Source organism: Aquila chrysaetos, chromosome 6 (assembly GCF_900496995.4).
Source record: "Aquila chrysaetos chrysaetos chromosome 6, bAquChr1.4, whole genome shotgun sequence".
Classification (NCBI taxonomy): domain Eukaryota; kingdom Metazoa; phylum Chordata; class Aves; order Accipitriformes; family Accipitridae; genus Aquila; species Aquila chrysaetos.
In genome coordinates this window covers 2,078,097-2,091,685 of record NC_044009.1, presented here as the reverse complement: position 1 = coordinate 2,091,685, position 13,589 = coordinate 2,078,097, and the positions used below count along the sequence as shown (strand labels likewise).

The following is a 13,589-nucleotide window of genomic DNA, read 5'->3' as shown; positions in this document are numbered from 1 at the left end:
AGACCGATTACTTAAATACATAATTATATGAAAGATTTCAAGTTTAAAAACACATGGAAATTAATCTGCATTTTCTTAGTAGAGAATACAGAGTAATACTACTCCTCCTCCTCCTCCTCTCACTTAAAAAGTGCAACTGGAATGAAGCATCTACCTGATCTGGATAAGGATTTTTGCTGAAGGCTGACATCTGGAAATATTGTGCCGAACTCTACCTCTGCTCTTTCCGTTTTAGTGTCCCACAAAAGCAAGAACATTATTTTTATGTGTTACCCCAAGATCTGGTAATGAAATGCCCTTGGAATAAGCCAACCAAAAGGACGATGTATTTATTTAATACTGGTAATTTTGGGATATCTTTAATACTTCAGGTGTTAAGTAAGCATTTTCCATTTATTTTGGTGAGTTAAAAAACAATTGAAAATGGACAAAATAGAACTGCATGAACTAGTAATTTTTTGCAAGTTACGCATGCCAGTGTGAATGAAAATAAGGGTGGGACAGCGGGAGACAGAGATGGCTAGGATGAATGTGTGTGTGGCTGTTGCACAGTCACTTTGTTGTTCCATCTCTTCACAGGACAAAAGAATGTTTCAAAATTATGGAAAACACAGCAATCATTTGTACATGTATTATTCCATCCTCCTAAAGGACACAGCAAAATGCATCAATTAGCACATGTACATGTGCACATGCACACAAACTTGCATACCCAAGTAGTGACACTTTAAGGCTAGAAAACTATGGTTGACTGCCTGTAATAACAGGATGCCTTGAATCCCCCAAAATATCTTTAGCTCAGTGGACTATGTGAAAGAATTACAGGTTTTTGTTTTGAAGTCCTAATATTTAAAGCAAAACACATTTTCTACATTTCCTCTGCAATGTCATCTTTCCAAAAACACTGCAATGCCTCCTCTAAAAGTGCTCTTTTTCTGTTGCAACATATGGTACCCCATCCAGAGTCACAAGATATTTTGTTTCTAATTGATTAAATTGCATGAGTCACAGACAGGATTTGCACATGGATTGCAAAAACAACTGCTTGTTTTTAATGTATTTTGTGAAGTAACACATAGCTAGGACAGTTACCTTTGCAGTCCCCGCTACCAAGTCCTCAGCAACAAAAAGCCTCCTCAGAAGCATCAAATTTGAAACCTCAAATCAAAGTGACTGACTCTTGTGATTTTATTACATGGCCTGGAGTATTTTGTGTTTTTTTTTCTTAAACCTGTTTGTGGCAATCAGGGGATCAAGGGAAGGTTTTATGTCTTCCAGTATTATGGATACAGAGTAAGACTTTGTCAACTCTGATGTTTCAAATCTCACAATATAAATAAACAGAACCCAAATTCACCACCCTTAGAATCTTAACAAGCCAAATCAGGTCATGGGTGTTTCTGAAGGAAAAGCGGTTTTTTGACTCTCAACTTCTCACTGCTTGGACTAGCAGTACTTGTTACTCCAGCACCAAAGTAATTCACAAGTTAAAGCTTGCTGGCTGTTCATTCACCAAGAATTATAAATCAGACATGACAGGAAACAGAAGAATATTAAGTCAGGAAAAAATTAAAAATTTCTGCCTGCACCATCTGCTTGAATATTTTATATCAACGTAAAATGGCTTTTGCAGGGACGTAAAAGCCTATATGGCTGAATATTTCTGATTTTTCCTGAAACTAGCACTCCCACTGCTGCAATTTATGGGACCAGTTCCACATGCCAGTCAAAGTTGTTACTAGGAGTATGTGAAGTACCAGCAGTATTTCTGAACATTAGCGAAGGGTATAAAATCTGGACTCCAGATTCAAATTTTAGGCCCTATTTCATTCTTGGTAAATGAATTAAGACTGCAGAAATTATTACTTGAACTCTTTTGATCTTACAGCACACCAGTATGTTTGGCCTGATTAAAGTAACTGAAGAGAAAACCTAGGAGGGATAGATTTCTCTTATAAAATGGAATCAATGTCCTAAAATTGTTTTGTTTCTATTTATTATGAGAAATTAAACACTCCGTGCTAAAAAGAAAATCACTTAAGAACTACCTGTTTATACTACAAAGGCAGTTTCTTACACTCTCAAGTTATTTTACTGCTATGCAAAGATACTTTTTCATTTTTCAGTTAACTAAAAAGCTGAGCAGTCAACTAATGCATTATCTTTACTTACCATGCTGGCTGCTCGAAGCATCTCCTGCTCCACATAGGGTGTCAGATCCAGATTCTGGCTGTATCTCCCTTAGGGACTGGTAAATCAGCCAGTGCAAATCCAGAATTGCTAATGACAGAAACAGTAGACTTCAGTTCCCAGTTTCCAGATGCAACATATGTCAAAAGATAGCTTACACACTCAAATCCAGTGAAAGAAAATAGTTCTGACATTTTTGTTTGTGCTGCTAGGTTTTTAAATCTTAATTAAGACCAAATACAAGAATAAATTCACCATGACAGCCATTAGGTACTCAATATATTAAATTTACAGCTGGGTATACAGCAGAAAACATACACTAAGCATACTATTGAGAACTGCCTCTCCAACAGCTTAAGTCTATTAGACTTTGCCAAACTGGAGATTCAGCTGACAAATGGGGAAATATAATTCATTTAGGTTACTCCTTGTGTTTTCCAAGTTAGGTTGAAATGCTGCACAAACTTAAAGCAGTGACTTCCCTAATAAACAAAGAATCAAGTTTCACAGCTTCAAAGATATATTTCACTGTAGATTCTATTTCATCTGGTACCATACTTCAAATAATTACTGTTGAGTATTTACAACTCTGACATCAGCTATTATCCTTGACAGGGAAAAAAAGAAAATTATTTCTATAGAAATATACAGAGAAACCAAATGCTGGGTGAGATTTTTGAAACAAATTTCAGTGAGATTTAAAGGTTCTTGGTTTCTTAGACATACTAACACATTCAGCAGTTTCCAGGGACTTTAGGGGATTTATCAATACTTCAGAAATCAATTATTAATTTAGGATCGCAAACCAGTATTTAGAAGGATGATTTTTATGGTCCTATTTTTTTTGAAGGCAGAGCTTGCTGTATTTCCTTGATTACGAAATCCTTCCTTGAACAGTCAGAAGCCACCAGTTGGGGGCAGGGGAGGGCAGGAAACAACTTGCACTCTTTAAAAGGCTGAATATTACATTATAAAAGTATATTTGACAATCTCAAAAACACCTCAGCATCTAAAAACGGTAGTTGCTACTATTTTTAGGGTGTAACACTTGCACATTTGCTGTAATTTATCAAGTTGGCAAACTAACTACCTGGTTTTAGATTACTGCATACACATATTAATCAAGGGAAATATATAATGAAATTGGCTCTTCCCCACAGTACATACACAGGAGTTAACTGTTTTCCTCTCAGTTTCTTAATTAACTCAAATGAGTTGGTAGCAGACCTTGATGGGATTTGGTGGTTTCTGATGCCAGCCCAGATCTCCAGACCACGACTAATCACAGCTGATCATCAAAAGAACAACAAATCAATAATTAGTATGTCACATTCATATAGTAACTATCTTACTGTTACTGTGTCACTACGTTACAAGTTCAGGTAAAGATTTTAAGTCAGAGTATAAAACACTCTTACTGTACTTCTTACTCAAAAAAGCAACAGAACTCTGTTTTGGCCAGCAGCATTAGATACAGGAAAGTAAATGCGTGATGACAACGACTAAGGGTAAAATTAAGAAGAATGTTAAAAATTATGACTCAAGTGAAAGAAAATCTCAACCAAATCAGAATCAATTGGATGGGATGATCCATTGTAACTTTATTTGTTATATCTTCCATAACATCTGTGATGGGTTGACCTTGGCTGGGTGCCAGTTGCCCACCCAACTGTGTTTTCACTTCCTCTCCTCAACAGGACAGTGGGAAGAAAGTGAGATGAAAAGTCTCATGGGTCAAGATAAAGACAGGGAGATCATTTACCAATTACCACCATGGGCAAAATGGGCTCAGGGAAAATTATTTATTGCAAATTAAGATAGGCTTGGACAGCAAGAAACAAAGATAAATTAAAACAGTATCTTCCCCCTCAACTCATGTCCTTTTTCGCCCAGCCTCAACCTCACTCCTTCATTCCCAACTCCTCTACCTCCCTGAGTGGTGCAGGGGGATGAGGAATGGGGGATTATCGTCAGTCCGTAACAGTCCCTCTCTGCTGCTCCTTCCTCATGTTTTTCCCCGCTCCCACACAGGTCCTCCACAAGCCACAGTTCCTGTCAGGAGAACCTGCTCCTGCATGGGCTTTCCATAGGCTGCAGTTCCTTCAGGAAACATCCACATGCTCTAATGTGGGGTCCTCCATGGGCTGCAGCGTGATCATCTCTTCCGCTGTAGTCCTCTTCACAGGCTGCACAGAAACACCTGCTCCACCATGGTTTCTTGCAAAACTTCTACAGGCTGCAGGAGAAGTATCTACTTTGACACCTGGTGAACCTCCTCCTTCTCTCACCTTGGTCTCCACAGTATTGTTTCTCACACTTTTCTTCCCCTCACTCCTCACTGTTGTGCATGTTTTACCCTTTCTTAAGTAAGTTTTCACAGAGGTGCCACAGCTCTGCTGACGGGCACAGCTTAGGCCAGCAGCAGGTCCGTTGCAGAGCCAGCTGGAACCTGCAGTATCCAGCACAGGGCAGCCCCTGGCCTCTTCTGACAAAGGCCACCCATGCAGCCTCCCCATTATTTTTTTTGCCCATAATTTTATGTTGCTTATTTAAGAATAGATTCAGAACAGCAGGTTCTTGCATTAAGCAGCTGTAAAATTTCTTCTCTCTTTGTTGTTTCAGGGAACAGGAGAAAGTGAAGGAAATAATTATGACCTTGACTCTCTCCTGGTGTAACTACTGTAAAATTTAAAGCAATCATATGTTCCAGGTAAAGTAACACAAACGCAGCTCAACAACTAAATAGTTCACTTAAGTAAAAATCACTTGAAGCTTTGGTAGATAAACTTGTTGCAAAGTTCCAACAGAAAGCTAGCAAAAAAGTACAGCTAAAAATGCTGCCCAAGACATCCAGAGTCTCCAATCCTTGTGAAGGTGAATGCCTCGCAAAGACAGAGCAAACAATATCAACTATACCTGGCTTGGACAATCATGACATTAAGGCGAACCTGTCTTCCCAGAAGGATGGAAAGAAGGTATCACTCCTTTTAATGAAGGCAGTTTCTTCACAAAAGCTAAGCTATCGTTCTGCCTGAAATACTTATCTAGACATTTACTTTGAATTGAAGTCCTGTGAATAACCTTGACTGCCAAAAAAATGCAGTTTAAAAAGATTTAAAAAACAATTAAGTTTTAGCGATAAACAGGAATATCATGCTTTCTTAATACAGAATGTAAATGATTGCACTGCTGAGAAAAGGGAAAATTAAGTCTTCTAAGTATCCAATGAACAGGAGCGGCACAAATTTTCTCTCTTCAAATATATCCTTATAGTAATCTGAAGAGAATACTTCCATGATTGTGTAACGATTTCTTCAAGACCTATTCAATTCCTTATTGTTCAGCTTACAGTGCCAGAAGAAAGGGCCTGTTAAAGTTAACATCTGCTAACTAATCATGAAGCAGACCATCACAACATTTTTTAGGGTTTGAACATAGCTATGAATTTTGATTACTATCAACTTTGACTGAATTAAAGAAGCACTTTACTGTGACACTTATGAAACCTACAAAAACTTAATCCTTTATAGAAAATGCTTCTAAAAATAAACATTTTCATTCTGGGTTCAGAAAATATGACCTAGCATTAGAAGTAAGTCTAATATTAAAGATAGAAATCAATCAATCGGGGGAGTTATATTCTTCTGATTTTTTGATTTAAGTATTTCATTTTTAGAGTGTTAACATCCTACAGTAGAGCTTCTGACATGCAAATATTCCTAAGATGGGCTGCTGCACAGATCTGTTCTTCCGAGTTCCATTCCGTACGTTTTGCTGCTTGACACCAAGAGTACATGCATATATGCTGTATTTCAAGTTCTTTGGATCATTTCCTTTGAGGTGATACATTCATATCTGAGTGAGGCAACACAAAAATTTACTTACAAGCATCTCTTGACCAGCTGCACTCAAGTTGGAACTACGATATTCTGTGTAAACAGTCCCCTCATGCAGAAGTCAATTGGATTAGAAAAGCTTTCTATTAAGCCATTGAGTCCGTATCTTTGCATTACGATGGGATTCAGTTCTGCTCTGTGCTTAAATTATAACCTGCTGAGCAATTCTTCACTATTTCTAATGACATAATTTAAACTGGGAATGCTCTCATACACATGCATACCATGCGCGCACACACAAGAGTTTGTTTCTTTTGCTATCTTTCCAACTTTTTAATTCCAAAGTGCTTTCAATTTAAAATTAGAAATCCACATTATTAAACCTAAAAAACTCTCCCTCATCGCAAGAATGAAAATCCATTACAAGAACATTTGATACCTCAGTGTAGTTGTGCATTTAATTTGAATGAACAGCTCACTCCCTTCAGGAAAGGTCTCAGTCAAATAGCTATCCCCCTTGCTCCAGAGAACTACGCATTCTAGGAGAACCAAGTACTTAGAGGATGCTAAACACTATAGTCAAATCATATTAATCAAAAGAGGGACAACCAAAGCATTATGTCAAAGACTTGTTAATAACTGGAGAGCATAATGAATGTACGTACCAGCAGGGTAGCCATTGATCCACAGTCCATCACAGATGTCACCAGAACAATTAACTATAGCACCCCGTTCATCGAATACGTCATTTCTCCACTGCCCCTTTAAACAGAAATACACATGGATTTTAAATTTCAACACCACCACAGCTAAATTATAAAGAAGGGATTATTTCAGCCAATTTTCAATAGCAAAGTGGGTGGTCCTCAAGGCTTTTTATAAATACCCTTCCAACATTTGTGTGAAAAGTTGAATAGGAGACCACACAACCACCAAGGATTATGTGGCACTCCTCTAAAGGGGAAAGGGGGGAGAATCAAACATTTCTTGCCCAAGGTTTGTTACTGTGGGATACTATTATGTGAGGTCCTTCAGTTCATATATTACATCGCATTAAATTACATGGCAAGAATGAATAACTGCTTTGTCACATACAGAATCACACATTATTTTGCTTTTTAAAGATTGTGAAAAGTGAAATAGTGTACCAAACTCAATTCCAAAAAGCTTCAGTTATTTAAATTTGGACTGCATTTCACTTGAGATACACGCTTTACATAAAAGTTTAAAGATTCCTAAGGCTGCAAAGCTACATACCACAGAAGCTTAGGTATGAGCCAATTAAAGTTTCTAGCAACATTAAATGTGCATACGTAATCGTGCAATTTAGAATTACGTCATGATGTATACGTAGTTTTTCTAGTGTACCCTCTCCTCCTCAATATAGTATAATCTTGAGATTATTAGGTCATGGCCACTATTTTACTAACATTAACTGATAGCAGAGTCAGCCGATTCCTCTTTGTGGTCCTATACTAGGGGAGGATAGGAAAGTTTGTCAGACATTTCGCAGGTATTTGCTGACAGGGAAGGTCACAATCAGGAATACTGGTTTCAGTTTCAGATACGAGAAAAGTATAGTACTGTATATTGTAGCATGCACTTTTACTCCAAGATACATGTAAAAATATCATAGAGCTGTCACTGAAAATTAGTCTGAATTGTTCCCATATTATTGGAAGAGTTTAGAGTTGAAACCGATATGGAAATAATCAGACAACGGTCAAAGTACAGTCAAAAGTCCGGGTATGGGAAGTAAAACAACTCAGTAACAAATGTCACTGTTTTACACAGTACTAAATCATGTTTAGCTATCAGACAACATTCTTCCAATGTTAGAGTACATAAGGAACTAGAGAATAAGAATGTCTAAAATCTGAAGTGATCATTCTTCTATTAAGTTGGATATCTGGCTTTTCGTGTGATAACAGCAGAGGTACCAAATAAAGTGCTACTATAATTCTAAAATGTGTGTGAACCCAGTTGAAACTCCAGATGGATTTAGCGGCTAAAGTTCTAGCACTTTGTTTACACCGTTAGCAATTACAGATGTAAGCTAGAAGATAAAAGCAAAGACAAAGCAGTTCTTTGGAAATACGCTTCTGATACTACTTGCTTTGGTGTATTTCTTCCATGCTTTGGTCTCTTCCTTCCTTCACTTTAAAGCATATGATGCTGTCTTCAGCCATTACCCCAATGATAGCAGTACTCTTGCTAACAAACGTACACAAGCTTCAAGCTCCACTGGCATGTTCACAATCTTCTCTCCCTAGTGGAAGAGACCTTTAAAACAGTAGTCAGGTAGTTATACTCCTGAATGTACATAACAACTGGAAGAAGGTCTAGAAAAAACTCACTATAACTGGAATTGTATCGAAATTATGTACTGAAATCATAGGGGCCTTCACCTTGCATCCCTGTACGTAAACATGCAGTAGGATTCAGCTGTGTACTGCTCTAGGGAAGGAAAAACGACAGGGGAGTATAAAATATGCAACCTTTCTCAGTGGGTCCTTATTGCTACCTGTAAAGGCATTGTGCTTGCTTTCAATCTATTCTGATGACTGCCTACTATTAATGTCACTCATTCTCTTAAGTAATTAAGCCACCTCTTTCTTAGATGTGCCTTTGTCTCTCTCTGGCACATTTCCTTGTCTAATCCTCTTTTCCAGATGGCATAAGGACGAGAGATAAGTGTTGCTAAAAGTTGCTTAGCAATGCAACACATGCAAGGTTTGGAAATGCTGACGTCCACATAAGCACTATCTATACATCACACATTTATGCAGAGAAACAAAGGCGTGAACAACCAGAGTGACATAGGGGCCTCCAGAAAAAGAGCTACCAGTTAGTACACAAACAAAGGGGAGCAGGAAATGGAGAAAAATAAAAAGCTACAAGCTTCCAGCAATGGGCTGTATTACGCTGTGGAGTTTTTTTTGTTTGTGTTTGGTTTTGTTTTTAAACTAGAACAGGAAATTCTGCTTTAAACAAAACAAAATCCCTGAGTTTTAGTAAGGTCCTGTATTTTCTGTGATTCAGAGACAATGCAGTAGACACAAAGATATTGCAATCTACTAATAGAGACCAAAACAGAAATAAAGAAGCTGATGAAGAACAGTAACTCATAAAGGCAAAGTTGTTTATCATCAGCTAGGTATCAACCACAGAAATCCTCCTATCCTGAGAATCAGTAATACAGAACTTATTCTGGTAACTGCACAATGTAATTGTTGATTGTTTTCTGAAGTACATGTGTTTATATGGAATTTATTTAAACTCCAATTAAATGCTATGGGTAATAAATAAGAACATTTAGTACAGGAACAGTAATAATTTCACAAGGTCATATTATCATATTAATTCATTTCTGCAACAGCCTACTTAAAACAGGTTAGCATGACTCATTTTGTGTTTAAAAAAACTGAGACATTAGGAATTTATTCATCATGGGTGAAAACTTTGAAACAACTAGTTCTAAGAAAACAACTAAACAGTAGTAAATTAACTACAGAAATTCACATGTTGCTTTACTCAGGGGAGTCTCTTACTAAGCAAGATTTTCAAATACTAACTTTGATGGATATACACTTTGTCAGTTTTTCTTCAGGAATTAACAACATTTTTAATGTTAGTTACTCCCAACATTGTGTAGCAGGGCAAGGTGTTCAAAGACATCTGTTTAAGAATCTAGAAAAAGATGTTGTAAATGGGTCAGAAGCACTCACCACTTCTTTTTTATTTCAGGGAGCGATTTCCAGTTAACTGATGAGGCTTCCATTTTTCAGTTAGTGGCTATTACACTTATTATTGCAATTAATTGAGTTTATTTCAAATTCAAACTTGCCTGCCTCTACACTCAACTTGCCTGCCTGTAACAGTATATGATTTCCACATGCTCTGATTTGGGCTTTTATCAATTGTTTTCATTATTTGGCTTCAACCACTTAAACTTATTTGTATGGGCCTGATCTTAAATATCATGTTAAAATTACTTAACAGATTTGAGTAACAACTGAACCATGCTCTCCTTTATAAAAATGTTTGCCATTACAGCATACAGCCTCAGCTGACATCAATTTAGACAAACACATATGCATTTAAATACAGAGTTACTCCAGTATATCCTGACTACTTATCTGGCTGAATATGTTCAGATAGTTCATGCTATATAGCCTGTTTTCAGAACTTGGGAGAATCTGCATCTATTCCAAGAACTATAGTCTCAAATGTAAATCAGTTTATGTCAAAAGACACACAAGGTTTTATTTCCTCCTCAAACTTCAAAGAGTTTCTATACAACATTTCAGAAAGTTATTGACGCTCAAATAGTTTTAATAAAAGAAAATACACTGGCTTAATATACATAAAAAAACCCAACAAATTGTCAATGCTTTTGATCCTTGAACAGGGAAATAAATATAAAGTATTAATATAATTTTAAATCAAGACATATTAGAGAACAATGTTTAGCTGGCATTTTTTAATATAGGAATGTGTGTGATCTGACAGACTACCTTATTCTCAAATCAGCATGCACTTCAGAATAAGACCAAAACCTCAAACTCTGCAGGCAATTTAGCACCCATTTTAAATACAAGCTTCCTCCCCGATTAGTTTTTTCATGGGTTTATTTCTGGTCTGATAATTTTTACCAAAACCTTACTTTATCCTTCTCTGAAGGCCTTTCATTATCTGTCTTCTAAAGTGAAGGTAACAAGTGAAACCCTGATGATTTCCCTGTTAGGCTGAGTCAGGAAAGTATTCAACAACATGTCTCTTTAGCAAGACAGACTACTATAATAAAAGATTTTCAATAAATCCCCAGTGTAAGATATGTATATTACAGCAAAATCTAGATAAACTACAGAAATAATAGTTTGGTGGGGTTTTGGTTTTGTTTTGCTCCGCCCCATTACCGGTCTTTATTCTTACATGAAGACTGCTAATTACATCTTCCCACTCTCTTCTTGTCACATCTTATTATCAAGCATCAGAACTACGTATCAGCTAAAGATCACTAAAAAACACTCGAAAAGGCAATTAAATATACAGATTATGCATTCAGAAACATGTTCAGCCCACTTCCAGGCCACTACAGGGACATAGTAACTTCTAAATTTTACTAGAGCTATGAGTGATGCAGTAGTCTGTGGTCCTATCCACAAGCAATTAAAATAGAGCTTAACATTTACTAGCAGGGAGACTCATTCACGGTCTTTATATCAGCAATGGCTTTATATTTTTATATTGTATATCATTATATTGTAATTATAATCCTAATAAAGATTTGGGAAGATTTAGTGTATCTTCAAATTTCGTATTATCCACTAGTATGCAGTATAACTCTGAGCAATTTAAATTCCAGTAATTTAAATAATTTGCATCAGAACTGAAACTATGACTCTTCCAAACAGGTAACTCAAATGGATTCTAGGGGGGGTGGGGGACAAAAGCCTGCAGGTGAAAAAGCCCATAAGGCTTGCCACCTGTTTAGTGTGGTTAACAGGTGTATCAAACAGCAGGCCTTCCTCTGGGAAAGAAGACAAACTGAACACAGCCAAAACACACAAAGAAGTAGCAACAGGGACAGAATGGAACACAGCATCTGCTTACTGGGACTTAAGCAGCAGCCAGAAATGAGAAATCACAGAAAGGAAATACTTTCATGAAGAAAATGAGTGTTTTACTTCATTAACCTCTGCAAACTTCATTTACATGTCATTGTTTTCTTTCATTCTCAAATGTGTGCACATACAAATGCACAAAAACCAGACAGGCCACCATAGCTCACTGGTGTGGTTTGGTTTTTTTGTTTTGTTTTGTTGTTGTGGGGTTTTTTGGGTTTTTTTTTGTTTTTTAAATCAGCAGCTGTCAGGGGCTTTGTTTTGTTACATGTTCCCTAGTGTTCAGTTATAGTCTCTATCTTGCATCTCTCGACAACATTTTTACCCAACATGAAATCCGTTTTATGGTTAAGCAGTAAATAAATCAGAGTTGTTTGTTATTATTGGACTCTTCTGTTGATATAATTATTGCTTGTTTACTGGACATTTAATCGACCTGAATCTCTGAAGGTTCGCAGACTACAATATGCTATTAACTGACAGCATCCACTTACTAAAAATTTATCACTTGCAAAAGATTTATCTAAACACCTAGCCCTGACATTATTACAGTTCAAACTGAAGAGGAAAAATAAACAAATTCAACTTTCATGCCATTATTCAATCTATTCTATACCACACAGAACTAATGCTAGAAGAATACCCTAGAGCTTGAAATATTTGCCCATGTTCTTTTTGTTCTAGCAGATGACTTCAGTATGTCCAAGGTACTATTTCAGTAAAGGAAAAAAAATTCTTATTTTTTCAAAATCCCTACAGTTACACACAGTTTACAAGCACAGAAGTATTTGCACCAAGTATGGGTACACTAACTGATTAGCTACAAACTTTGATATTCACTGAATCAAGATATCTGACCATACAAAAGAAACTTCAAAATCTCATGCACAAAAGTTTATGTGGACAAAGCAGACAATTTACAGATCCTTAACTTGAGTTTCTTAGTAACTTGCCCTTTTTTGGGCACCAAACCAAGTCTAACCATTTGTGTTATGACTGGGTTTGCATCCCCTGCGCTGCCCATACATAATTCCACTATTTAGTTTTCACATATTTCCTGTTTATTTCCATATTACGTAGACTCATGTTTTGCTGGAACCGTGCCTTGATTTTGGTTGGACTTCATTGTATACTGATCTATTACCGTATCTGTCGGGAATGTACTGATATAAACTTAATAAATACTGTGCACACAAACCCAGTGGTTAACCAATCACATAGTTTTTGCCAATTTTTCATTGACAACAGATCATTAAAGCAGGTAGTAGATTCTACTAGTTACTTGTACTGTGTCAAAACTAGCTGCTGAAAAAACAGGCAGTATTGAAAATTTTATATCCATTAAGTTCCTGATTATTATTCTCAAAATATATTACCGTCAGCTTTATAATCTGACATAAAAGAAGTGACCAGGCATACTATAGATTTTGTCAGAGAATGACAGAGCCATAGAAGACTTAAGATCTGAGACGGTGTTCGGGGCAGAAAGACAGAAAGGAGAATAATCCTTATACTACCACCACTCAGGGGAATGGCTCTACAAGCAGCATGCTGAAAAAGATTAAAATTGTAGAAACACATGGCTAAATCATTCACCTGTAAGGTGTAGGTCACAGCTGTGTCTTAGACCCTTTCCAGAAGGCTGGCTAGCTCTTTCATAATTCTACAGTAACTGGTTAAAAAAAGAACTTTAACCTATTATTTTGCCTGAAAAAAAGTATTTATACGCTTTAATCTTCCTATGTTAAGTTACATAATTTGAAAGCAGTATATTCTGAGTGAACACTTGCATTAAGTGGTTGTCTTTTGATTTCTGCATAATATAAATACTAAATCAATCAACAAGATACTGTTATCAGTACTGTCAGGATTTTTTTTTTTTTTTTGGCCAAATATCTTGTCACTTTTGAGCACACATCCAGTGTAAACTTAAATA

At 36.6% G+C, this 13,589-nt stretch overlaps 1 protein-coding gene across 17 annotated transcripts in view; it reads right to left on the bottom strand.

The window, feature by feature from the left end:
- The window catches only part of LOC115343224, a 182,580-nt gene that overhangs the window by 162,940 nt on the left and 6,051 nt on the right, over nucleotides 1-13,589 (bottom strand). For 5 of the 17 annotated variants that reach the window (XR_005932624.1, XR_005932626.1, XR_005932625.1 and 2 more), the window contains 3 exons: nucleotides 6,692-6,788; nucleotides 3,358-3,478; nucleotides 2,173-2,280 (listed from right to left, as the gene is read on the bottom strand). Coding sequence is in view for 1 of the 17 variants with exons in the window: in XM_041124170.1 (XP_040980104.1) it covers nucleotides 2,173-2,280; nucleotides 6,692-6,788; nucleotides 8,384-8,422 (244 nt within the window). In the remaining 16 variants the exon portion in view is untranslated. Of the gene's footprint in view, nucleotides 1-2,172; nucleotides 2,281-3,357; nucleotides 3,479-3,978; nucleotides 6,046-6,691; nucleotides 6,789-8,383; nucleotides 8,484-13,589 lie in introns of those variants that run through there. The other 12 variants (XR_005932627.1, XR_005932629.1, XR_005932636.1 and 9 more) reach the window with 5 other exon arrangements.